At 51.2% G+C, this 24,923-nt stretch overlaps 10 protein-coding genes across 10 annotated transcripts; 4 read left to right on the top strand and 6 right to left on the bottom strand.

The window, feature by feature from the left end:
* Positions 1–122: 122 nt before the first annotated feature.
* Positions 123–1,547, bottom strand: TRIVIDRAFT_92231 (uncharacterized protein; the record flags this gene model as incomplete). Its single annotated transcript, XM_014094365.1, has 3 exons — positions 123–368; positions 422–1,185; positions 1,257–1,547. The coding sequence occupies 3 exons, from the start codon at positions 1,428–1,430 to the stop codon at positions 362–364; spliced, it is 945 nt and encodes a 314-aa protein (XP_013949840.1).
* Positions 1,548–1,852: 305 nt separating this feature from the next.
* TRIVIDRAFT_125577 (uncharacterized protein) lies at positions 1,853–3,609 on the top strand (the record flags this gene model as incomplete). Its single annotated transcript, XM_014094364.1, has 3 exons — positions 1,853–2,394; positions 2,459–3,154; positions 3,219–3,609. Coding segments are annotated over 3 exons (1,629 nt in total), but the record flags the coding sequence as incomplete, so codon positions are not given.
* A 288-nt stretch (positions 3,610–3,897) lies between these two features.
* Positions 3,898–6,345, bottom strand: TRIVIDRAFT_217295 (uncharacterized protein; the record flags this gene model as incomplete). Its single annotated transcript, XM_014094363.1, has 5 exons — positions 3,898–4,678; positions 4,739–5,563; positions 5,629–5,698; positions 5,768–5,900; positions 6,141–6,345. The coding sequence occupies 4 exons, from the start codon at positions 5,801–5,803 to the stop codon at positions 4,356–4,358; spliced, it is 1,254 nt and encodes a 417-aa protein (XP_013949838.1).
* Positions 6,346–6,643: 298 nt separating this feature from the next.
* On the top strand, positions 6,644–7,450 carry TRIVIDRAFT_64469 (uncharacterized protein; the record flags this gene model as incomplete). The annotated part of the gene is made up of 2 exons (XM_014094362.1): positions 6,644–6,790; positions 7,103–7,450. 2 exons carry the CDS (start codon positions 6,644–6,646, stop codon positions 7,448–7,450), a joined length of 495 nt encoding a protein of 164 aa, XP_013949837.1.
* A 676-nt stretch (positions 7,451–8,126) lies between these two features.
* On the bottom strand, positions 8,127–10,609 carry TRIVIDRAFT_1171 (uncharacterized protein; the record flags this gene model as incomplete). Its single annotated transcript, XM_014093931.2, has 2 exons — positions 8,127–10,161; positions 10,260–10,609. Coding segments are annotated over 2 exons (2,385 nt in total), but the record flags the coding sequence as incomplete, so codon positions are not given.
* Positions 10,610–11,668: 1,059 nt separating this feature from the next.
* Positions 11,669–13,123, bottom strand: TRIVIDRAFT_211167 (uncharacterized protein; the record flags this gene model as incomplete). Its single annotated transcript, XM_014094361.1, has 1 exon — positions 11,669–13,123. One exon carries the CDS (start codon positions 13,075–13,077, stop codon positions 12,079–12,081), a length of 999 nt encoding a protein of 332 aa, XP_013949836.1.
* Positions 13,124–13,384: 261 nt separating this feature from the next.
* TRIVIDRAFT_123214 (uncharacterized protein) lies at positions 13,385–16,170 on the top strand (the record flags this gene model as incomplete). The annotated part of the gene is made up of 2 exons (XM_014094360.1): positions 13,385–13,678; positions 13,738–16,170. Coding segments are annotated over 2 exons (2,727 nt in total), but the record flags the coding sequence as incomplete, so codon positions are not given.
* A 657-nt stretch (positions 16,171–16,827) lies between these two features.
* TRIVIDRAFT_232691 (uncharacterized protein) lies at positions 16,828–19,559 on the top strand (the record flags this gene model as incomplete). The annotated part of the gene is made up of 1 exon (XM_014094359.1): positions 16,828–19,559. The coding sequence occupies one exon, from the start codon at positions 16,828–16,830 to the stop codon at positions 19,363–19,365; it is 2,538 nt and encodes an 845-aa protein (XP_013949834.1).
* Positions 19,560–19,675: 116 nt separating this feature from the next.
* Positions 19,676–21,319, bottom strand: TRIVIDRAFT_64474 (uncharacterized protein; the record flags this gene model as incomplete). The annotated part of the gene is made up of 1 exon (XM_014094358.1): positions 19,676–21,319. One exon carries the CDS (start codon positions 21,317–21,319, stop codon positions 19,676–19,678), a length of 1,644 nt encoding a protein of 547 aa, XP_013949833.1.
* Positions 21,320–22,105: 786 nt separating this feature from the next.
* Positions 22,106–24,724, bottom strand: LKH1 (serine threonine protein kinase CMGC group; the record flags this gene model as incomplete). The annotated part of the gene is made up of 6 exons (XM_014094357.1): positions 22,106–22,779; positions 22,837–22,924; positions 22,982–23,444; positions 23,514–23,861; positions 23,926–24,007; positions 24,116–24,724. 6 exons carry the CDS (start codon positions 24,722–24,724, stop codon positions 22,552–22,554), a joined length of 1,818 nt encoding a protein of 605 aa, XP_013949832.1.
* Positions 24,725–24,923: the final 199 nt, after the last annotated feature.

Below are 24,923 nucleotides of genomic sequence, written 5' to 3'. Positions count from 1 at the left end.
TAAGGTGTTGTTGAATATTTGTTTTCATCAGGAGATTTCAGGGTTAAAAAGCTCATGAATAAATTTATAATCATTCAAAGGCAGATGGGGATAATTCACCAGAAAAAAAAAGAAAGACTAACCTTTTGTCAATGAATGGTTGTCCAGCCATCACCATCACGATTCGATATGCACAAGTTGGCCCATTTCAGTTTTTCTTCAATAGTTGACTTGCAACTTTCATTGATTTTTCGTGTCTCATGTAATCATTGCATTGGTCCTAATCTGACCAACCAATGACCTATGCACCATATTTAGATCCATATACCGTGAAACAAGCCGAACAAGCCCTGAAAGCCGACCCAGTACCGTTATTGATTGTTTAGTCGCTGTTAAGCATGTTAGTTTCAAGTTCAGAAGAGATTTTAAGGGTATCACATACAAGAGACCGCCGAAGCCCTCCTCATCCTCCTCCTCGGACTCGTCCTTCTTCTCCTCAGCGGGAGCAGCCTCAGCAGCAGCAGCGGCACCACCAGCAGCGGCGGCGGGAGCGGCGGCAGCATAGGCATCGGGGTTGGCGATGCGGTCCTTGAGCTGCTCAATCTCGGGCCAGCTGATCTCGGTCTCAACGGCAACAGCCAGAACCTTCTTGTAGGAGTTGACAAGAGAGTGCATGACGGAAGGCAGGGTGGGGAAGTTGATGGCCAGGGAGATGGTGGCAACGGTGGTGATGGCGGTGGAAAGAGCCTTAAGGAGCTGCTCCTCACCGATGTCGAGAATGGAGGGAGGGAAGGTCTGGCCCTGGTCGTAGACCTGAGCAATACCCATACCGTAGGTGAAGGGAGAGATGTTCAGCAAGTTGAGCAGCGAGGCCTCGGAGGGGCCGACCTTGTTGCCAGCATCAATGAGCTTAAGATCGGTGGTAATTTCAATGGTACCACGGGCAATCTTGGTGGGGACACCGAGAGCCTGGAAGAAAGAGGTCTTGCCAGGCTCCATACCGGTGTTTCCAGCAGGAACCCACACATCGACGGGAGCGACGGCACCGGCACGAGCGGGAGCAGCGACACGGTTGGCGAGAAGCTGGTCACGGACCTCCTTGAGGTCGCCGTTGGTGAAGACGAAACCGACGTTGCCCTTGACGAAAGGCAGGATACGCTCGTACTCGGGAGTATCAATGACGAAGGTCCTGAGAGCTCGGCGAACCTATAAAGCAGTGCCATTAGTCTTTTGCTTCTTAGGATCCAGCTGTTTCAGAAATTGCGCGATTGCCATACCATGGTGTTCTTGCCCATCAGGACAACTCCCTTACCGCGAAGGGAGTGTCGGATCTCGTGCATCTGCTGGGAGGAGACATTGTCGATCTCAACGATGAAGATGGACTTGTACTCCTCGAGCAAGCCCTTGAGCTTGTCGAAGTAGCCGGCCTTGTTCGCTGTTTTGCCCCCCATATCTTCTTTTTTATGAAGGCAGGTTATTTAAGGGCAAAAGGGTATCTTAGTATATGGAAATTTTGGTGACTTGATGTCTATCCGGAAAAAAGAAGAGAGGAGCCAAATTTCCGGATTTTGCAGCCAGTGAGAAAATGTGTGTCGAATGGCTAGGGCATAGCTTTGCTAGCCTGATTCGGGCAAGCGGTGAGAGCTGATTTTCTTTGTCAGCAATATGGTGGGGCAGTACGTACCTTTTTGCATGTGGGCAAGCTGCTGAAGCTAAGGTACAAACAGAAAGTACCTTTTTTTCGGAAGCCTTGTCGAAAAAAAGTTCATGATACGGCAAAGGATCTTAGTACGTGATTCCTCCAAGCTCCAATTGGATCTCACTTTCAGGTGTACCCAATTTGTAATACCTCATTCGAAGCATTTCATAGAAAATGAAGATTCCTTATAACAAAGTCCACGTGCAAGGGCAAATCCTCTTTGCTGCTCGTGGAGGCGCAATCCACACATTCAGTCTCACAGATGGCAGCCGAATCTCATCATGGAAGCACCCTGATGCCGACAAAGTCGCACAATCTATCAAAGCTATAAACGAGGCCAAGGCCGAAGCTACGCCCAAAGCAGAGGCAGACACTCCAGCAACTGAAAGCGACGGCCCCCCAGCTAAGCGGCAGAAGCTGGATGGCGAGAGTGAGAGCACTTCAGTGAACGCAGAGGCTCCTGCTCCTACGACAGTCCAAGATGAAAAATCCCAGACCGGCCATTTTGATGGCAGGGGGAAGAAGGGCAAAGGAAAGGCAGGAAAGGACTTTGATAATGGCAAAACCCGTTTCGCCCGTGTGCCAGATCGGCCCGTGATAACTCATCTGACAAGTACTCCTGATGGAAGCCATGTCGTGGCCATAACGGGACATGACAAGGCCATTTGGGTGTTTGAACATGATGGAAATGGCCAGCTGAAGCAGCTTAGCCAAAGGTATGGCTATCATTCACTACAATGTCCTTTTGAGAAGTGACCCATACTAATACATATGGTGTAGGACTATGCCCAAGCGACCAAGCGCTGTCGCCATTGGACCAGATTCTCAAATCATCAGTGCTGACAAGTTTGGAGACGTCTACGCTGTGCCACTACTCATCTCAGCTGATGGATCAAAGTCCTCGGCATCACTATCATCTTTACCCCTTCCCTCCAAAAAGGCCTTCAAGCCTACCGCCACCACGCTCACCGTCCACTCCAAAGGCAACCGACTCGCCCTTGAGAACCAAATCAAACAAGCTGAGCTTGCCAGTCAATCCAAGGACGCCAACGCCGGTGGCCCCGATTTTGAACTCAACCTACTGCTGGGACACGTCTCCATGCTGACTGCCCTCGTCCTCGGCGAGCAGCAGGGACACAGATACATCCTCACGGCGGACAGAGATGAGCATATCCGGTTGTCCCGCTACATCCCCCACGCGCACATTATCGAAAACTTCTGCTTTGGTCACAAGGAGTTTATCAGTGACATGGTCATCCCCGCGGCCAAGCCAGATGTCCTCGTCTCCGGAGGCGGCGACGAGGACATCTTTGTCTGGGACTGGCTCGCCGGAAAGCAGCTCTTTAAGACAAGTATCCTGTCTCTCGCCCAGGAAATTGCTCCTGAAACCGCAACAATTGCTGTTTCGGGTCTCTACACTCTGTTGTACCCCTCTGAAGACGGCCCCATGACATACATTTTGGCCATCTGTGAAGAGTACGTTTTTCATTTCATTAGTAACATACTTGAAAGATTTTCGTTGACTAACAAATATGCACAGCATCAAAGCAATCTTCTCATGGAAGCTCCATGATAACAACGAGCTTCACTGCCCAGGCATCATCCAACTGCCCGGCAAGCCCCTCTCCCTCACCATCTCCCCAAGCAACGACGCCGCTCCCACCGTCATTGCCGCCATTGAGCCCGACGCGGATACCAAGGCCCAAAGCCTTCACGCATTCCGCCTGACCATGACAAACGGCAGATTGGCCGTGGATGTCGAATCCTCCTTCAAGGACAAGGAAGTAGAGGCAAACGAACCCGAAATCAGTGAAGAGGACGTCCGGAGTCTTTTGTACACTGTCGAGAGCCTGCGGAAGGTAGTCACAGGCGGACCGGACGAAGAAGGGGGCTCAGAGGCACCGCAGGGGAATGTTGATAGCGATGTGGCCGTAGATACAGGTGATGGCGAGGAGTAATCTCGTGTTAATAGTATTTGCTAATGATTCTATCCTCAATCATCTTTCAAACAAAGGAAGTGCCTCTCTACTTTATCGTAGTAATTAATGCCAGCCCTCTTCGGCCGCATTGCCCTATCTCTAGAACTTAAACAGAAACTCTCGTTCCTGGTGTCGAAGTAACGGCTGCTCGAAGAAGCAGATAGATTAGTAAAGCACACACAAGAATCTAAAAATGGAGTCACTGAGTGGCTGGGTAGCCACTCTGAAACAAAGAGAGATAAAAAGGCATTGGTTGATATCATCGCATTCATAGTCTAAGTCTGCAACAACTTAAAAAACTCGTCAAATCGTCTATGTCCCCTAAACGCCCTCCAACCTAGTCATGCATTCCAAAAAGCACCCAGTCCATAATAATGGTCGGCAAAATGGACATGCCCAATATCATCCCCCTGCGCATCCCTCGCTTTCCCAAGTGCAGCAAAGGGGAAAGCCCCCTCTCCCCCAAAAGGTATCAATGAGAATGCGAGAAAAAAACCCATGTGCTGCGGTAGAGAATGAAATGACGTCAAGTTGTCAATTCCCCAAAGAAACCAAACAGTACCCTTCCGCCTGCTTCACACGCTTGCTGCCTCTGGAAAAGAGGGGCGCCCAATACCTCATAGCGTCAGCGTGCATCCATGGTCTGCTCTCCTTTTCTATTTTTAGCCCCAAGTTATATATAGATAATATATTCTGCTTTACTGCGAGGCGCACTGGACGCGCTCGCCGCCAGGGTGGCCATCTTCGTCCTCATCTTCTCCCATGGCGTTGGGGTCTCCGAAGACCTTGGTCTGGGCCTTGGTATCCAAGTCTTCCAAATCAGCAGGCTCCGTCATGGCCTCAGCAGGGGCAGCAGGCTGTGATGTAGGGGGTGGCAGGATCTTGCGGAGGGTCTCGAAGGCCTCGGCATCGTCGGTCCAGTTCTTGTCGGGGAACTTGACATCGAAGCGGATGTAGAGATTACCATAGTCGTGGTGTCTGTATGAGGGCATACCCTGACCGCGAACCATCTTGACAGAGTCTAGAGAGTGTTAGTTTTGCAACTAGGTTGAAGAGAAGATGCATTAAGAGAGATACGTACCAGGTGCAATAGCCTCTCCAGGCAGGATGTCAATGCTGAGCCATCGGTCATCCAGGTGCTCGACGTAGATGGTGCCACCAGCAAGGGCAGTGACCAGCTCAATTTCGCATCGGTAGAGGAGATCGTCCTCCTTGCGAGTGAAACGCGCGTGAGGCTTCTGCTCAATCTCGAAAACAACGTCACCGGCCTGAACGCCAGGGGCCTGGTCACCCTCGCCGCGGAACTCAACCTTGGTGCCGCTTCGGACACCCCTGTCGACGTGGACGTGGAGGACCTTTCGGTCAACGGTGGTCTTCTTGCCGTTGCACTGCTTGCAGCGATCCTTGTCCTTGATGATTTCTCCTTCACCATTGCAGTCGGGGCAGACAGTCTGGAAGCGCTGGATCATGGGGCCCATCTGGCGCATCATGGTCTTCATACCGGCTCCGTTACAGCCTGTGCACTTGCGGACGGCGCCATCCTTTCCTCCGAGGCCATCACACTTGGGGCAGATGATGGATCGCTGCAGAGCGAGCTTGGAAATCTTGCCTCGGTAGATGTCCTCGAGGGAGACCTTGTGGGTGTGGTGAATGGTACGGGCCTTGGGAGGACCGCGGTTCTGCATGCCGCCGAACATACCTCCCATGCCGCCGAAGCCGCCACCGCCAAAGAACTGAGCAAACAGGTCCTCAGCAGCCATGCCGCCTGCACCACCTGCGCCGCCCTCTAGACCAGCCTCACCATATTGATCGTAGACCTGTCGCTTCTGAGGATCGGAAAGGATCTCATAAGCGTGCGAGATCTCCTTGAACTTTTCTTCGGCAGCGGGGTTGTGTGCGTTCTTGTCTAAAAATGTGCGTGTTAGAACTCATGTTGTTTTCAGATGACAATTATCAAAGGTAAAAACGTACCAGGGTGGTGTTTCAAGGCACCAATCTTGTAGGCCTTCTTCAGCTCCTGCTCTGTAGCTGTGGGAGCGACCTAATTCAAAGCATGTTAGTCTCTTCGTCCATACCCAAGCCGCCGGAGTGTATCAAGGCCAATACATACACCAAGGGTGTCATAAAGCTTCGTCTCCTTCACCATGATGTCGGATTATAGAATATCGAAAAAAAGCTGGTTTTGTTTGCGCCAAAAAGAGAAAAACAACGAGAGCGACGGCAAACGTTCGATAAAAGAGGCTCTGTGGATGAATGATTAGTCAGAGCTAATGGAAGAATCCGCAACAACCGAGCGCCCGTAGAAACTTCTAGGCAGCGGAGAGAAAGATCAAACTTGTGCTGTTGACGCAAGCTTGGACACGAGGTTGCAGGGTTTACGTTGCGAAACGCTGGTGGTGACGGTAGAAGAAGGCGGAAGTGTGGCCAGCGATTGCGCCGAGGGGCAAATGCTGATGATAATGGCTTGTGGTTTTTTATCGTACCTGAGTAATAGGCCCAGCAGAAAAAAAAGATAGCGTGCCTAGAAAGCCGCTGAGGGAACGGTGGGGCTTTGGAGAAATTTGCGGGATGAAGTCGTCTCTTTTGCTCGAGGAGAAGGATTCGAGAGAGAAGCCGAGATGGCGGCGAGAGCAACAGTAAATCTGCTGGTCTGGTGTGACGGACAGTGGTTTATTTGAAAGAAAAGAGAAGAATGTTCCGGTCAAGGGAAGCGGCCTTGGTCGTAGCCAAGGGCAGATCAAGCGCCGCCTTGGAGGATTAAAAGGGCGGCTGCAGGGGTCCCAAGGCTGGTGCGCCTCATGGAATTGTATCGAAGAAAGTCGATGGTGTGGCGGTGCCCGATAACGCAAAAGCTGGCAACCTTTGTGCTGCCATGCGGGCTAACAGCGGGTACCACCGAGTATTTGTTTGTCACTGTACAGAAGCGAGATGGAAGATGCCGAGTTTCACAGCAAGGGCTCGGAGTTACTGGGTACATCTAGCAATCATGACTTCCAAGTTGAAAGGCAGCGGTGATTGCTTTTGTTCTTGTCTTTGTTACTCGTCACTCAAAAACTCTCGCATCCTTGCATCTCGCATCTTCCATTCGATGCCCTCTCCGAACCGTGCCGCGTACCGCTCTAGTACCAGGACGGTAAGTCAGGCACTTGTCGCCGCCAAAAGAGGTACTAGCAGAGGCACATGGCAGAGACTTGGAACCTAATCGAAAATGAGGCTGTATCGCTACATGGCTGGTACTTGGCACCTGCTGCCTCGTACTGGTTCTTGCATTAAACTTTCCGATGCTGCCTTTTCTCCATCTTCAGGGACTCCGCACTTGTACCTGTACCACCTCCGCTTCTCACCAAACGACCGAACCTAAATCTCGGCCATCACCATCGGGCTTCTTCAAGATTTCGCTCTGCTGCTATCCGTCCCGTCTTTCCACCAATGCCCGCACTAACAGCGACGCAAATCCCTGTCTGCCAGACACGGCAGGGTAGCAGCGCTTGTACATGCGGCATGCTCGTACAGCACAGATGAAGAACAGCTGGCCGACCAGGATGATCCCGCTGCACCTCCACGAAACCGTCGGCCGTCGATTTTGCCTGGTCAAATCATCGATCTCGCTCAGCGGACCCCGTTGTTGGCAGCGTCAAAGCGGACTAGCCCCAATGCACGCCCGCGAGCGTCTTCCGACAAAAGGGATGGATGGAAAGCAGCGGGCTGGCTGACACCGCCACACGGTCAAGGCGGCTGGCTGGTAAATGAATGCCCAGCCAGAGCCGTATCAACGGGACTCCCCTGGCTTTGAAAGGCGTCCATCCTTTGTGTGACCAGGCTCGGCCATTATACAGTAATTTGCACAGACATTCTGTGGAACCACGTACTAATCTTGAATACAATGAAATCCATAGCGTCGTACGTAGTACTCAGCTTATTGTAATCATTGTCTAAGCTAAAGCTCGCCTGAAGCCTAGGCCAAAAGTAAGATTTGCCATTAACTAGCACCCCAAGCTGATGATCCAGCAACCGTACCGCAAAAGTAATAATGATTTAGCCGATACCAAAAGAAATAGAGATAGAGGCGGGTATCGTAGTAGGTACGAGAAAAAGTATGAGCAGGAGTAGGCACCTAGTAGTCTTTTGGCATCAGATAACAAATCCTTGGTGTGATGTGAAGCTGTACAATTCAATGTTATTATTGCAAGAAAAGAAAGACGCATACCTAGGTAGTATCTAAGGCTCTCTAATAAAGAAAAAAGTCATACTGTACAACTCTTCACCAGTAAACAAAAAGGTGGCAGAGAAGAGGTTGTGGAGGTATCATACGGAGTGCCCAAGCCAAAAAGGATGAATGCCATGTCTCGAATACAAAATGCAGCCATAACACAGAAACGTCAAAGTCGTGAATGCCGTCTGCGTACTATATGCCCGCCGTCTATCGTCTGCTCTAATTTTCTCTTCCGTTCGGCTCATCTAAGACCATCTTAGAAAGCATCTTCAAAGGGGCAATCCACGCTGTCATGGCCATCTCGCTCGCATATCGCGCACCACTTCTCGAGATCCAAGACACCACTCTCTTTACCAGCCACGGGTCCTGACTCCAGAGGGTTGGGGGTGATCCTGACTGCGGGAACTGACGTGGGCTCCTCCTTGGGAATGCCGGGTGTTAAAACAGCTGGGTGTTGAATCTCGTCGCCGGTGGGTGTAAGAGGCTTGAGGTCCTCCTGGGCATTCTCTCTCCGCGCCTTCTCTTCTGCTTCTTCATCATCTTCATCTTCCTCTTTAATGGGGTTGGCATTAGGTTTGGAGTTCTTGGCGCTATCATTGCCAAACATGTTTGTGCATGTCAGGATGTCATGGCCGCCAGTCTCACAAATCTCGCACCAAAGAGTGCTACTCTCGGTGGCAGTCGAATAGGTGTCACTCTCGTGCATCGTATCGAGGGTGCTTATCCGCTTGTGCGACAGCTCTGGCGATCGTGGTTCGTGAGCTCGGGGTTCATGGGATCGGGTGGACATGACGGTGTCCCTAGAGTCCCTGACAGATGATCGCCGTATAGGAGCCGACTCACGGCTTGTGTTGACGTTGTTTGACCGCAAAAATTCAATTTCATGCTGCAGTTCCTCCTCCCGATGATTCTTCTCCTTCAATACCTGCTGAAGCTCAGCGACCTGCCTCTCCAAGTTATCTCGAGCAATCTTATTCTCGATGGCATCCTTTTCGCCAATTAATGAGCCGGGGCGTGGCCTAGGAGCATGACCCTCGGCGCCAGGGATTGAGTCGCGGCTGAGAGAATGAATAATCGCCTTGAGTCCTCGAATCTCATCTTCCTTCTGCTCCAAGCTCTTAGCCAGTGCAGCACTGTCGCCGCTCAAGGCAGCTGCATTGTGAGGAATAACTCTTTCCTTTTCCCGTCGAAGCTCCGACCGGGTCCTCTCAACCTCTCCTCGTAAGAACTCGGCCTCTCCACGAGCCTCAGCCTCACCACGACGGGCATCTTCAAGGCCCTCTTCAAGCTCCTGAACCAGCTCTTCTAGTTGCTTTAGTTGCGTCGCTACGGAGTCGACATCCATGTTTCTTGACTCGAGCTCGCGAATGTCAGCTATAAGTTCCTCTATGCGCTTCTCATACACCCGTTCAGTCTCTGTGCTGGCCATTTCGAGTGTGTCAATAGTACTCCGGAAATCCGCTCGATGGGCATCGAATTCTATGGTGAGCATGGCAATCTTGTCATTCTTTTCTCGTAGCATATGTCGAAGCTGGGATGCATCTTTATCGTCTATGCTGCTCCGTCTCATGCCCAATCCATCTGGGTTCTCTATCAGAGTTTGAAGTTCAGTGAGACTGCTCTCCATTTCAGCCAATGTTGCGGCTTGCTCCTTAAGCTGTCGGTCTCGGTCTTCTAGCTGTGTGCGTAGCCGCTCAATCTCCTCATCGTTGATAGAGGTCGCCCTGGACGGTGGTCGCAATGAAAGCGACCCAAGGCTGGTGTTGATCTTCGCTGGCGGTGTAGGCATTGCTATTGGTGCCGGCTCTTCGTCAAAAAGCGGCTCGGGGCCTAGAGAGGAAGTGCTGCGAGGCCCAAAGCTGGGCCGCCGCTCCATGGCTGGGCCTTTCTTGTTGGGATCAGCCAAGTGCCCGGCAGTCCCGCGCACACTCTGCGAAAATTTCCCTGTTGGACTGCCGAGTCTTGAAGGAGCCCTGACTGCTGGTGCTGAAATTGACGGGCGTGGACCCGGCGACATGGCCATTTTCCGTTGCGGTGAGTCAGGCTGGAGGGAAGGCCGTGGCTTCTTGCCTTGCGGGCTCTGAACTCGAGAGCCGGGCCCTACCGAGGCGCCTAGTTTAGAAAGGCCTGATGTCGGAGGCGTCAAGCTGACTGAATTGCTCATGCTCAGCTTCAGGCCACTTGAACCGGGCGTGGGTGTCATGGGAGATGAACCGGAAGACCTTCGGAGGGCCTTGGCAACCGGAACGAAGATGCCAGCACCAGCGGCGTTGGTGGTGAAGTAGGAGACGCTGTAAACCCAGACAGACAGACCATGTTAGCGATCGGCTCTTCGTATGTTGTGATGTGATGCGATGCGCCAGGCGACGCCGCAACTGGGTGTCCTTACCCATCAACGTCGCCGTTATTCTTCCCCCTTGCGGCGAATTCTGAATCCAGCTCGACGCCAACAAATGTGCCCTTCTTGCCTTGGACGGTGCCGACAAAGCGAACAGTACCGACCATGCCCCCGGGCACATTTACAGAGTCGCCGACGGACAGCTCCATGGTGGACGGCGTCTCGGGATCCTCGTGAATGGTATTTACGGGCGCTTCGTTCAGAACTGAGTCGATGGCGTAGCTCTCGCTGACATCGGGGATGCTGGCCAGAGAGCTCGGAGTCAGGGCCGCGAGCGACGTCTTGCGCAGCAGCTTCGACTGCGAATAGGCAGAGGCCAAGTCCGGTGTCGACGCTGTGTTGGAGTTGGACAGTGAAGGCCTTCGGAGGCGGGAGAATGGAGATTTGACCTGTGAGATTGAAATCGCCATATTGGTTCGTGCGATTAGAGAACCCGGAAAACCCCACTGATATCCCGGTAGTGGCGCCCCCCGTTCTGGATGGATCAGGTACCGCAAAGTCAAAAAAGGGGTCCAAAGGCAGCTCCCGGTGATTGAGCAATCTGATCGTATTTGATGTACTAATACTAGCAGCTTCTGTCACTTCTCTTTTGCGGCTTTCGCTGGGCTGGGTGACAAGGATGGAAACGAAATGAGCAAGGTAGGATGCTGGGTTAGGAGGTACCTGACCTTTTTAATTAAACAGAGGCGCCAAACAATAGGTAAGTGTAGATGACAATATAAATCTGCAGCGGGAAAAGAAAGCGCAGAAAAATCAGGTTTCAAAGGCGCTGGAATTTGTGCAGAGAAGCGGAAGGGAAAGAAATAAAACGAAACGAAGAGAAGCAACGCAGAGATAAGTGCTGTGCCAGGAGATGAATGCTGCGACAGCGCCCAATAGATGTTTGTTTATTATTTGCAGTGAGCTGAGGGGGCTGCGCAGCCATCCAATCCCCGGCCGCCATAGCTCATGGCCAATGGCAACTTGGAACCAGTAGTATCATCCTCGTCCCTGTAAATAACAGAGCACTGCGCTTTGTGGCGAACAGGGCTAACGGGCCATAAACCTAGGCTTTCCCCTTGTCTAGCAAAGGTAGATCACATCAATAGGGGTCAAATGGTAGACAGTAGACGAACCATGCGAGACGTCAAAAGATGCGCACTGTAACAGAAGTTACTACTAAGCAGGTGGAATTTTTTTTTCATTTTTTTTTTTCAGCAACAAATAATATTTCTTGAAGGAAGTACAAGTAGATTGGTTCAGTGGATGTAGATAGAGCTGGTACCTAGGTAGGCATGAATATTTCCAGTAGCCGTAGGTTGATCGAGTAGGAGTTGTAAATAAGTCTAGTAGATGTAGGTAAATCTATCTAGTATTTGCGGACCTGGGTGCATATCCACAGCGTCATGTGAGCATGGAATACAAGGTCAGCTGAATTTTTATTTCAATTTATTCCTCTATCATACAGAGTATGACGATAACGGATTACTATTAATTAGAGCATGTGATAGCATCATGGATCATCTAGCCACCAAACGAGGGATGCCCTTCCAAAGGTCCCCGGTTGTGCCTGCGTAAAGAGGAGCACGCACAGCGGTAGAGATGCTAGGCACCTAAGAAGCTGGCATCGCTAGGATCGCCCAGTCTCCTTGCTACTATATTCATGTCAGATGGGTTAACATGCCTCCAAGAAGGGCGGTACGAACCGCATAGCTATATCCCGTAAACATTTCGGTCACATTATCGTCCCGCTGTGAGTGTCTATCCTCCAAAGTCTGAGAATCATATCGTGCGCTTTGATATGTGCATTTTGCCCACATGCACTGCCCTGTTATGCTGGAGGGGATGCATCTCGTTCAATGATGTCTTCCCGGCCCAAAGGCCGTGTTCCGTCATTCAGAACCATGGCCTCGCGATGTTGGCGTCGAAGTCTCTGTTCCTCTGCGGAATGCTCCCTAGTCCGTCGACTTTGTTGTTCTCCGGAATGTTCTCCCGCTGCAATTTCCTCTTCGACTTCCATGAGCAGATCAGGAAGCTCTCGCATTCGTCGTCGAGAGCTTTCTTTGTCAATCAACCCAGCCTTTTCCAACGCACGTATACCACGCCGCGAATGTTTGATACGGTTCACAATGTCGGTTATCCGGTTGTTTCGAAACCCCATGTAGTCCTTGAAGTTGCGGCGTCTTTCCTCGGCAGTGCTCCCCCAAGCTTGCTTTGCGAGCCACTTCTCAACAAACTTGGCCTTGACGAGCATAGTAGCCCCGTATTTGTTAATCAGCTCTGTGATAAACATGAGACAGAATCTTTCTCCCATGTCGCGAAGGAAGTATTCGTCCCAGTGGATATCAGTGACATCTGGGAGGTCGGCGCTTTCCATGCACAGCTCCATGCACCTCACCAAGGCCGAGTAGGCTCTCGCATCATGCAACCTTGCCAGTCCCTCGTTCCCTGTCTGACTTGTGAGCACTGCCAGTGTTCTAAGAGAGTCCATCCGCTCTTCGTAATCTGGCCGAGTAATGCCGAACCATATGTACGTTATTACTTCAGGGTCATTGGCGGCTCTGTCGCATAGAATTTTGACAGCAATTTCCTTGATGGAGAAATTCGGATGGTCCAGAAGCTTTTCCAATGTCTCTGACTGAAGTGAGTCCTCCGTATCCTGCGTAATGTACTGCGTCTTCGGCTCCGATGGAGGAATCTCATTGTCATCTCGAATAAACGTGAGAGCTGTGACCATCGAGCTAAGCAGGCCAAACGTCGCCAGCCCAATGCTGACTAAAATTACTCGCTCATCGCGCGCGAATAATAAGAGCCGGCTTGACCAGCTCATGTCGTCCCACGAGTGCCTTTTTCTGGCGAGATCACATGGGGAAGATTGATAAATATAGTAAATGCAGTTGGTGGTGTAATAGGTAGGTGGAAGCTTCTTGACGCAGCTCTGATTTAAGTCCCGTCCCACTCTTTGAAGGCATGTATCCACCTGCTGGTGTCCCACCAACGAAATTTACGCTAACGCTGCTATCGATAAGCCACCGTCAAAAAATTTAGCAAGTCAATTCGCTGTAACAGGATATTTCGATAAGCAGGCTACTTTTCGTGATCAAAGATTTGGTCGTGGAGACAAACAATCGTCAACAATGGCCGGCTCCCAGCTCAAGCGCCTAAAGGCGTCGTTGAGAGAACAAGGAATTACAGGTCCTCAAAAGTCCAAGAAGCAGCGACGGAAGCTGGCTCAAGATGACCAGTCTCGGAACGAAAAGCGTCTGCAGAGAGGCGTTGTTCTGGAGGGCATCCGAGAGCAATTCAATCCGTTCGACCTCAAGCATGCTGCGCGCGGGCCCAAATTCGAGGTGACTACCAATAGGCCGAAGCCTGGAAACGGTGCCATCAAGGGACGGCCTGGTTTGGCCAAAGCTGCCGCGGAGGAAAAGGTATGAAAGCGCCTCTCCCTCCTACACGCCTATCATTTCTCTGACACTCTATGCAATAGCGCAAGCAAACCCTCCTCGTGGATATGCAGCGCCGTCACAAGGTCGGTGGTATTCTAGATCGGCGATTCGGCGAGAACGACCCAACGATGACTCCTGAAGAAAAAATGCTGGAAAGATTTGCCAGAGAAAAGCAGAAATCACACAAGAAGAATTCTCTTTTTGATCTGGAGGACGACGAGCCAATGGATGGCTTGACACATATGGGACGAACCTTGGCCTTTGATGACCAGGAAGACCTGGTGGACGACTTTAACGAAGGTGATCTCGAGGAGGATGGCGAAGACAGTGATGGATCAAGCCGCGAGAAGCGACTTAAGCGTCTGCGCGCCATCATTGCAGCAGGTGAGGAGGAGGGCGATGAGGGGGAACCCGAGCGCAAAAAGACAAAGAAAGAGGTCATGGAAGAAGTCATCGCAAAATCAAAGCTTCATAGATACGAGCGACAGGCGGCCAAGGATGATGACGATGACCTCCGGATGCAGCTCGACAAGGAACTTTTCGATATCCGACAACTGCTTACTTCTGGTCTCAATGGTGCAAAGCACCAGGAGAATATGCCATTATCTGCCATTGCAGGTGTCGAACGAGACACCTTTGACAAGAATTTCGATATTGAAGTCAAACGACTGGCTCAAGATAAGAGGGCGCAGCCATCCAATCGCACCAAGACAGACGAGGAAAAGGCAGAAGAAGAGTCCACCCGACTCAAGAAACTTGAGGAAAAACGCCAGAAGCGCATGATGGGTGAAGAAGTATCAGACAGCGATGACGACGAAGACGAAAAGAAACGTGACGCTTCTGGCGATATGGACGCTGCTGAAGAGGAGGAGGAGGAGGATGGATTCGGCCTGGGACAGGGTATCAAGACTAGACCAACAGCGACCGAGCTGGGCTTCGATGACGAAGATGATTTCATCATCGAAGACGACCTGGTGGCTAGTGGATCCGATTTAGATCTCGCGGACAGTGACGACGACTTTGACAATGACGGAGAAGAAGAAGATGATGATGGCTCTACCGGCCAAGTTGAGAATAACGAAGACGACGATGACGAATTTACAAAGGGTTTGTTGAACGAAGCAGAAATCAAAAACCCCATATTTCAAGCAAACTTCTCTTCCAACGACAAGAACGACGAGGACGGATTACCATTCACATTCCCTTGCCCTCAATCATGCTCCGAGTTTGTGTCCATCACCAAAGATTACGACCACGCAAATCTGCCAAAAATTGTCCAGCGCATTCGAGCGCTACACCATCCCAAACTTGACAGCAAGAACAAGGAGAGACTAGCAAATTTCGCTGTGGCCTTGGTGGATTTTGTGGCTCTTCCTTGGAATGCAGAGACATCACCACCTTTCTCCGTCTTGGAAAGCCTTGTGCGTCACATTCACTCTCTTTCCAAGATGTTTCCAATCGAAATTGCCAGGCAGTTCCGGCATCACCTTGGAGAGATCAGCCAGACTCGGCCCATTGCGCTGCAGCCTTCGGACTTGACGCTCCTTACAGCGATTGGAACCATATTCCCAACGTCCGATCATTTCCACCAGGTTGTAACCCCAGCAATGCTAACAATTGGCCGGTACATTGGCCAGAAGGTGCCTCGAGAGATGTCGGATTACGCCATCGGGACATATTTGTCCATCCTAGGCTTGCAGTATCAGCAATTGGCCAAGCGTTATGTTCCTGAGGTGATGAATTTTTCTCTCAACACAATCTGCTCCCTTTCACCAACAGCCCCATCGCTTCTCTTGGGTAACTTTCCGGTACACGAACCTCCAGCCGGAAGCCGCATTCAAAAAGCCAGGGCTGTTGAGTTAAAGCGTCTAAACTTCTCCGATTGCTTGCCTGAAAATTCGCAGGAGGGCGGCAAGGCTCTTAAAATTTCTCTGCTCACCACATCCATTCAACTACTCGACGCCGCTGCAGACTTGTGGACGGGCAGGTCTTCGTTTTTGGAGACTTTTAGCCAAGCAATTGACGTTTTGAAGCACGTCAACAGCAAGGCATCACGCGAGCATCTCCCTGTAGCCGTCAGTGAGAAAGCAGAGAGACTAGAGGAAAAGCTGAAGCGGATGTCTCGAGTTTCACAGCTATCCCGTCGGCCACTAGAGCTTCACCATCACAAGCCCCTCGCGATCAAGACATATATACCCAAGTTCGAGGAGACGTTTGATCCTGATAAGCACTATGATCCCGATCGTGAGAGGGCGGAAATGGCCAAACTCAAGGCCGAGCACAAGAAGGAGCGCAAGGGCGCCATGCGGGAGCTGCGGAAGGACGCCAACTTCATGGCGAGAGAGAATCTCCGGATCAAGAAGGCGAAGGACGAAGCTTACGAGAAGAAGTACAAGAGGCTCGTTGCAGAGATTCAGAACGAGGAGGGACGAGAAGCGAATGCGTACGAGAGGGAGGCCAAGGCACGGAAGCGAGCGAATCGCAAGTAGATATAGACATGTATTTATCAAAAGGCTCTTTAATAGAAGTGTATCTACACCACATTATCACATTATCGCAGCATAAGAATGACGTCCAATATACGTTGGTAATGCATCGCCATTACTACCTACCTACCTAGGTGGTAATATCAATTCCTGACGGCGAGGATGAAGAGAAGTACTTGTAAATAGCTGTATAGGTACCTTAGTACCTTTCGAGGAAGTGGTGGCAAGGCTCACAATGACTACCCCACCAGGCAGCTAAAGTTGTTGCTTATCGGCCTATCGCATAAAAAAAAGTCATCGTGGGGTCTTACCTCCTGCTGTAAATGCAGACTACAAAGTCTTTCTCCTCTTTGTTTTCCCTCTTCTCCTCTCCCGCTGATGGAACCATGTGTATCCCGGCGCCTCGTCTACTCCGTATCATTTCCGCTCCGAAGTCTCTCCTCTCCGGCCGGTAGACGGACGCGGCAGCTTTGCATTCCTAGTCTTTCCATCGCCAGATACTCTCCATCGCTATCCAACAAGCCCACGAGACCGCGACAATCGCGATTAGACAGCTCGCCACACGCCTCATATCTACCTTCACAACATCATAATACGCGATTTTACTCCAAAATCTTCAAAAAGACTCACGCCGATTCCACAACCATGACGACCACAGTCGAGCTTGCCGCTGTCCCTTCGGCCGACACTCCTGGTACCTGCATTTACATGCATCACGACAAGCGCTCCTATGTCTTTGGCCGCGTCTCAGAGGGAACGCAGCGAGCATTCGGAAGCCGAAAAATACACATGGGAGGAACAGAACACGTCTTCCTTAGCGGCAGTGTGAACTGGGAGCAGCTGGGCGGCCTCTGTGGCTATCTGCTGAGCGTCGGCGGAGCCATTGAGTCAGCCAAAGAGTTCACGACGCAGGAGAATGCCAAGAGGGAGCAAAAGGGCCAGAAGCTGCTCAACAAGACGCTTCATGCCGGAATTGCGGTGCACGGAGCAGACAACTTGTGCCACACACTGGCAGCCTGTCGTCCCGTCATCTTTCGACAGCCCATTTGCGTGCGGACCTACGAGCACAGGACAGACCCGCGAGCGACAGATGCAGCAAACCTCGAGCCAGATTGGTCAGACGATGCCATCAAGGTCTGGAAAATACCGGTACGGCGAGCACGATCGAGCAGCCCCCGAAAACGACGACACAGCGATCCGGCCATGGATGTGGCTGAAGATGCATCTTCGGAGGAGGCCACCTTTCAGCCGCGATCATCCGTATCAGACCCCGAAATTGCAAGCGCAATAGTCGAGCGGATCATGTTCAACGGTAGCCTAAAAAACAGATCTGTATTAATACCAAAGAAGATACGCGATCTCAAACCTACAGACAAAGCTGCCATTGTAGAAAATGGCACAATCAGACTATACAAGGGCCCGTACATGACTGATGGCGCAGAGGTTTCAAATCCAGATGATACCGTGTGGCATTTCCCAGAGATTGGAGAGGTTGGGGTGGATGAGCGGAGCAATAACGCTCTCGCAATCAACCACTTTCCACTTCCCAGGACTACATACGGCGAGACATCTATGAGCTACATCATCAAGGCTCATGACCGCAGAGGAAAGTTCAATGCTCCTGTGGCGAAATCTCTTGGAGTTGAGCCTCGGGACTTTAAACTGCTAACTGCAGGCCAGAGCGTTCAGGGGAAAGATGGTCTGGTGACACCTGAAATGGTTCTCGGAGAGACTCAGCGGGGAAGAGGCATCATTGTAGCGGACATTGGCAGCCAGGATCTTGTTGAGCCTTTCATGGAGCGGCCCGAGTGGAAAAACAAAGAGTTGATGGAAAATGTCGCAGTCATGTATTGGATCTTGGGGCCAAACATGACCGAGGACGCTCGAATCCAGCAATTCATTCAGCAACACACCGACATTAAGCACATTTTCTGCGCAGATGAGGCATGCCCAAACATGGTTACGCATCCCGGCGCTGCTACCATTCAGACCAAGCTGCGCCGAATCGATCCCGAGAGGTTCCCTCTCCTCAAGTTCGAGAACACAGTCCGATATCCGGCCCCTTCAGAAGGCTCTCCAATTGAGCTGGGCCGAGCCGGACATAAGTTTCAGCTCATGCCACGCCTCGTATTTGACGACCAAGCCATCGCCCCATTTCCCGATTTGGTCGAGGCCTACGAATCGGTAGACGATGAGGTCCTCAAGATGGCTGAAGAGGCTCGCTCTGAAGCCACAGACCCAAAGTTTCTGGAGCGGGTTGAGAAGGAAGAGGTTGACATCCCGAACCGTGACGCAGAAATTATCCCTCTTGGCACAGGATCATCAGTTCCCAGCAAATACAGAAATGTTTCTGCCACACTGGTTCGAGTTCCGGGAATTGGAAACTACCTGCTCGACTGCGGTGAGGGAACACTGGGCCAGATTCGACGTCTCTTTGATGCCGAGGAAGCCGCAGACATTCTGCGCAATCTGCGGTGCATCGTCATCAGCCACGTCCACGCCGACCATCACATGGGCACCCCGTCGCTCATCAAGGCATGGTATGAACAGACCTTGAAAGATAACAGCAACGCTACACTCGCAATATCCTGCATTGGACGTTACCGAATCCTGCTGGAGGAGTTGTCCCAAATCGAAGACATCGGCTACCATCGACTACGCTTCCCTAGCTGCCCCTGGCCCAAGGAGAAAGACCGGGACCTGACGACCCGTGAAGACCTCGGCGAAGAAAACTTTGGCCTCGCCTCCATCAAGCGAGTCCCCGTCCCTCATTGCTGGCGCTCGTTTGGTACCCAACTGGAGCTTACATCCGGCCTCAAAATCGCCTACTCTGGCGACTGTCGGCCGTCGAAGCTGTTTGCGCAGGAATGCCGCGGCGCGCACCTCCTTGTCCACGAATGCACCTTTGGCGATGACAAGCAGGACCATGCAAAGGCCAAGAAGCACAGCACCATGGGCGAGGCGCTGTGGGTGGCGCGAGAGATGGGCGTGCGGCGGACTCTGCTGACGCACTTTTCGCAGCGGTATTCCAAGTCGGACTCGCTGAGGAGGGAGCGCGTCGAGGGCGTCGAGCAGGATGTGCTGCTGGCGTTTGATTTCATGGCAGTGAAGCTAGGAGATTTCCAGAAAGCGGCGTGTTATTTGCCGTCAGTGCAGAGGTTTATGGAGAAGTTGGCGGATTGAGTTATGTGTCATATGTATATAGTAAGCATGAGGATACCGGTTTAAAACCAATCATTGTTTAGATAGATGGAGACGATGTTCGAGATAGAATCTCCTATCACTCCTGCAGATTTACTTGCTCGCTTGCACGTACCAGACGTGTCGAGCCGAGCTCATCTCCCCTGACAAAAGACTATAAACCTTCTCATTGATCCATTCTTCTCTCCCGATATATTATATATATTGCTCTTACCTCTTCAGTTTATATATAACACAGTTCATATGGCAAAAGCAACTCTCCATCTCACAGCAAACAGGGGCAAACATATCGTCATCCCTTTCTTGGTCCTCCCCACCCCATCGTCTCATAACACGACGCCGCCTCTTCTTCCTCTTCCCTGCCCTCCAACATCGCCAATGCCGTTTCGTGATCCGTAATCTTATCTCCTTCCCTCTGTGTAGCATCTAGATCCCCATTCATCCACCACAGCGATGCTGGAGCCGCGGAATCGCGAGTAAACCCAGAAATCATCGAAAATACTTCCTCCAGCATCTTGTTATTGGTTTCAACCCGCTCATCGCAAGAGTACACGCTCGACGCTGTCTCCCTCACAGGCAAGGCCTCCTCGTTGCAGTACAGCAGCGGCACTTGGCTGATGCGTGACGTCTCATCGTCGATTTTACTTGTCCAGCTCGCGGTCGTGTTGTTAATAGGATGGCGAATGTTTGCGCTGAAGCCAAGGTTGCTCCGCACGCCAATGTCCTTATAAGGCGCGCTGTCGAGGGTTAGCTGGCGGTATTCTTGCACCCAGCATTCTTCTTCGCCGGCTTCTTCTTTGCGGGTGTCCTTGTCTAATAGCCAGGCTTCCCAGAAGTTGTTCTGCTCCTCCCTATCAGGCTTGGAGCCCATTGTTTTCTCGGCAGTGTCGTTGCTCTTTTGAGCAAAGGAGTTTGAGGAGCCGATTTTCGGGGGATGACGAGCTTCACTCGAGACAGGCCGATGAAAGGAATCTAACAGCTGCTTCTGTTGCTCATCCACCGTCTCCTGAGGCGACAATAGCGTCTCCATCTTCTCAATCCTCCTGGAAAGCCTCTCCCTATCACCCTTCCGAAGTCTCGGCTGTCGTGGAATCGGCAGCCCTTCCTTCGTCAACCTCACTCTCGCGCTGCTGCGCACCTTGGGCGGTTTCCCCTTTCTATTCCGTCTCTCGTTTTCTTTATCCCGCCTCCTCCTCGCCAAGGTTCGCATCTCTACAATGTCACTCACCATGGCCTCGCTGCACTCACGGATGGCCTTCTGGCAGTCCTCTTGAAAGAACGATATCCACGAGTTGACGATCCGTAGTAACCGAGGCCACCTGTGTTCCCGCCCTGTGAGCTTCGTATTATACGCCTGTCGCGCCAGTAAACTCGCCCGAAGATCCGTAAGATGCATCACAGAGCCTCCAATAACAGCCAACATACACGCCTCACAATTCGTCCTGACGCAATCCGGCATCTCACCCCTGAAACGACACCCAAACATGCGCCTAAATTTATCTTCTCCTAACCAAAGTGCCGTTATCGAATCCATCCTGGCCATCCAGCCCTCGAGCGAGGGACTCAGCATCTTCTTGAGTCGCAGACTGCGATAGCGGTTCGTCTGGATCGTACACTCGTCTGCTATCAGCTGCAATATACTGCGAATGACCTTGGGATTCAAGGCCTTGTGCGCCAAGCAGAGTTTTGGCACCTCGGGAGGAAAGAAGAAACTTCGTCCGATCATAGTGAGGGCGAAACGGGTAAACAGATCCCTAGGACGCAGCAGCGTGGCGTCGAGCCCCTTGACTTGTTGCTCTTGTTTCGTGAGCCAGTCTCTTGCTCGATCGCCAAAATAGTCGGTGGCATCCATGTAAAGCAACTTGGTGAGCTGTTGAAGAGCTTCATCGGAGATTTCTGCAAGAGCTGGGTCTCGCCGCTGAACGAACAAGGACATGGTTCGCCATCCGTCTTCTTCCTGGCGATTGTTGACGGTGATGGCGAATAGCTTCACTCGAGACGTAGTCAAGGCGGTGGTAGCTAACGAAAGAGGGTTAAAAAGGGTTAATCAGCGAGGTATTAATCCAAATGGGGTGGTATAGATACTACGAGTCCATCATCCTTTACCCCTTTTTTCCTTCACAGGTGTACTTTCATCTACTCTGCCAGACCGTATACATCCAGCTTCAAGCAATCCCTTCACAAAAGAGCAAGAGAGGATTATTTATAGCCAAGTAGCCTTGCATAACTTGAACAGAAGTGCGGGAGTGAACATACCGTAGTTTTTGGCAGCCAATGTCAACAAATTTCCAATTTCTTTCAAGGCAATTACGCGGCAGCATGCATAACATGGGCAAAATGATCAACATCTCTGCGTATGTCTCCCTTTTGACTTGCTTCTAGTAAATCTTTCAACCTTGATTGCTGTGAGCTTGTCTTCGTTATGTCGGTATACAGAGGGACAGCACAAGCAGCAAGCTTCGAACGGACGATTAGCTTGCAAGAGAGTCTCTGTGGCTCCACGATTCTTTCACGTATCAGCTCAGCTGCTGTCTGCAGTCGACTCGTCATTGTTTTCGATGGCACCGTCAAGGTTAATTGTCGAGTATTATAAATTAGATGCGTTTTCGCCTTCGTCTTATTCCTCTTCTCCTTCTCCCTTTAAAGACGTGTACCCACCAAGTTCGAATCTGCACAAGTTCCTGTAGCAGCCATAATATGAAATCAAACATGTTTGTGTTGTAGTAGATAAAAGATTTTGGACATTTTGATATCACAACTGTGGAGGGTATATTAGATTTTGAGAAGACCTTTGCACACTTTGTCCACCAAAAGCGAGGCGCGCCCTGCCCTGCCGCATCGTGTTATAACCATCCCCAGTTCTCACCCTAATCCGTGATTGTGGACGCCAACCCCCCCAGACGATGAACCTTGAGAGTAAACCCTACGCTAAAAAAGGAAATGAAAAACAAAAGAAATAGAAAAGAGAAGAAAGAAGGTTGGAACTGCAACAGCTCAAAGCGCTAAAGTACAATGACAATTCTACTGGAGGGTTATGTTGGCACCCCCCAGCGGGAAATGGGCTTTCCACCACTATACACATCCAGTGTGTGTGCGCTACCATGGAACCTGATCATGCTTATGTAGTCATTATAAAACGAAATGTGTCGAATCGTCCTTGGTTATACTTCATCCAACATAGTGGGCGTGCTGCCGCGCCTTGTCCACTTCTAGTCGTCTCCTTTCGAAGCGAATCTTGGCGGCCTCGGTACCGTCGTCAGGCTGGGCCATTTCTTTAAACCACGGGTGGCTGAGAGCCTGCTTGGCCGTGATACGGTGCGCGGGATCGTAGACGAATATCTTCCTCAGCAAATCAAGGAAATTCTTGAAAAAAGTCGAGTTTGAAGGAATAATGTCCTGATTTGTATGTTAGCCTGCCACCATAACTGATTGCTAGTGGTTTCAAAAACATACGCTCAAGTGCTTCATAGCCTTGACAAATCGTCGGGAGCCCCTGGTTGTATCCGGGGTTGGGTAATCGAGCCTAAGGCGCTTGAAGTATCTGCGAGATATCCGATTAGCATGGTCATTATCGTTGATAAAGAGTGGCGGTGCTCACTTTGAAGCAGGGTTCCCTCCACTCCTCGTAGACATCTTGTTGACTGCTTGAACAAGATGGGTATCTATCCGGGAGCCGACGACAGCCTCCATCATGGCCAGATGTTCGAGATTATCATGCGTCTGGAACAAGGCATCGCCGGTGAAAAACTCGACTAGGATGCATCCTATGCTCCATATGTCGCAAGGAAAAGACCAGCCTAAGCCAAGGATGATCTCCGGCGCACGATAATGGCGGGTACTGACAACCGACGAGTGATATTCGTCCTGAAATGTAGCCGATCCAAAATCGATCAGGCGAATCTCGGTATCAAGAAGCACTCGTCTCTGAGAAGCCTGCCTATTGATCGTGGTAGATGATGAAGGGATCTTCCTGTTATAGGTAAATGTTTGATAAGAGTTATCACACAAAAGAATATTTTCCGGCTTGAGATCAGTATGAATCAGGTTCAGGTCGTGGAGAACTAGAAGACGTCCAGTCAGTTGTTGCCACAATTTTCTTTGCTTGGATTTCTGGTTTCTCGTATACTTACATGCTACACTGGTGAATAGCTGCCTGGCAAAGTTTTGGATCTGGCTATTAGGAAAGGGCACAAAGCCGTTACCCTTGAGAAAATCGAAAACGCTTTGGCCCAGAAGGTCCATGACAATGCAAATGTGGCCGCGGTAGTCGAAGCAGTCCCGCAGATGAATGCAACGATTTCTGTTCTCCTCGTCGTTGGCCTTGAGTGTAGCCAGGACGCGAAGCTCGATCCGAGAAGCGTCGCGATATTTCTGGACGGATCGAATAATCTTGACAGCCACAGGCTTGTTTCTCTTGACATCGCGGGCCTCTACCACTTTGCCAAAGGTACCCTGTCCAAGGAGACGAACAATTTGATCTAGAAACAATGGTGTTAGCCGTCAATGGTCCCAGGAGAGACGGGCTTGTTTGTGTGTACATACACTTTTCAGTGAGTTCTGCATCTGGGACGACGATATAGTGGCCGTCATCATCATCGACTTTGGCGTTTTTGCTATAGTGACGCTGTGAGGAAGGAGAAGAAGCGGTTAGCAGGTGGCGATTTCTCATCAAAACATTTTTTTTAATCGGTACAAGTATAAACAACAAGAGACAACACAGGTTCAGACTTACATCATGAATGACTCTAACGGGAACCTCAGCAGATTTCTTGGGCGGGTAAGGGGGAGGCTTGTAAGCCATATAGGCGCCTCCCAAGCCGTCAACATCCCTCCGCTTAGCCTCGTTGGCAGCCTGTTGGCGGGTTGTGCGCTTGCGCTTTAATGGCGCGGCCAAGTCATCATACTGGCTGTTTGAAGACAGAGATGTGGGCGCAGTGGTATTCAAGGCCGAGTTTGTTCGGTCGCTAGAGAGAGTAGAGCCAGCAGGCGTAGCGTTGGGCAAGGGCGTGTTTGTGTGCGAGCCTGTGTGTGAACCGCCCAAATACTGGACGTGGTAGCCCAGTGGCGGGTCGTCTCGTCTTCGCTTTTTGGCGGCCTGCTGAGCAGCAGTGGCAGCGGCCGAGTCGGGCACGATGGTATTGCCATTTGTGATCTTGCGACCCGTGTTGGCCTCCGGCTCAGGCGTATCGTCAATGACGATAATTTCCTTGGGGAGGCCGTTCCGGTAGAAATTATTCCAATCAGGCTCCCGAGAGCGCCGACGCTTTCTGGAGGGCTGGTCTTCAGCGGCAGGGCGACCCGGGGCAGGGACGACACCAGAGGCTGTCGTCGTGCTAGTCATGGTGGATGTGTAGCTGTCGTCAAAGCGAGCCGTCGCGGACGAGCTGGCGTCTTGATGGCTGTAGTGGCCGTGAGGGGGTCGAGGCGCGGATGGTGAATTCTGGGCTACGCCATCCGTCAGACTGTAGCCCGCGTTGACAGCAGGCGGGTGATGGTGATAGTAAGACTGAGGGCGAGCCGGAGTCTGCAGCGCCGGCTGG

The sequence above is a fragment of the Trichoderma virens genome, assembly GCF_000170995.1.
Source record: "Trichoderma virens Gv29-8 chromosome Unknown TRIVIscaffold_92, whole genome shotgun sequence".
Classification (NCBI taxonomy): Eukaryota; Fungi; Ascomycota; class Sordariomycetes; order Hypocreales; family Hypocreaceae; genus Trichoderma; species Trichoderma virens.
Note: the sequence above shows the minus strand (reverse complement) of the source record. Positions and strands in the feature narration are given on the sequence as shown.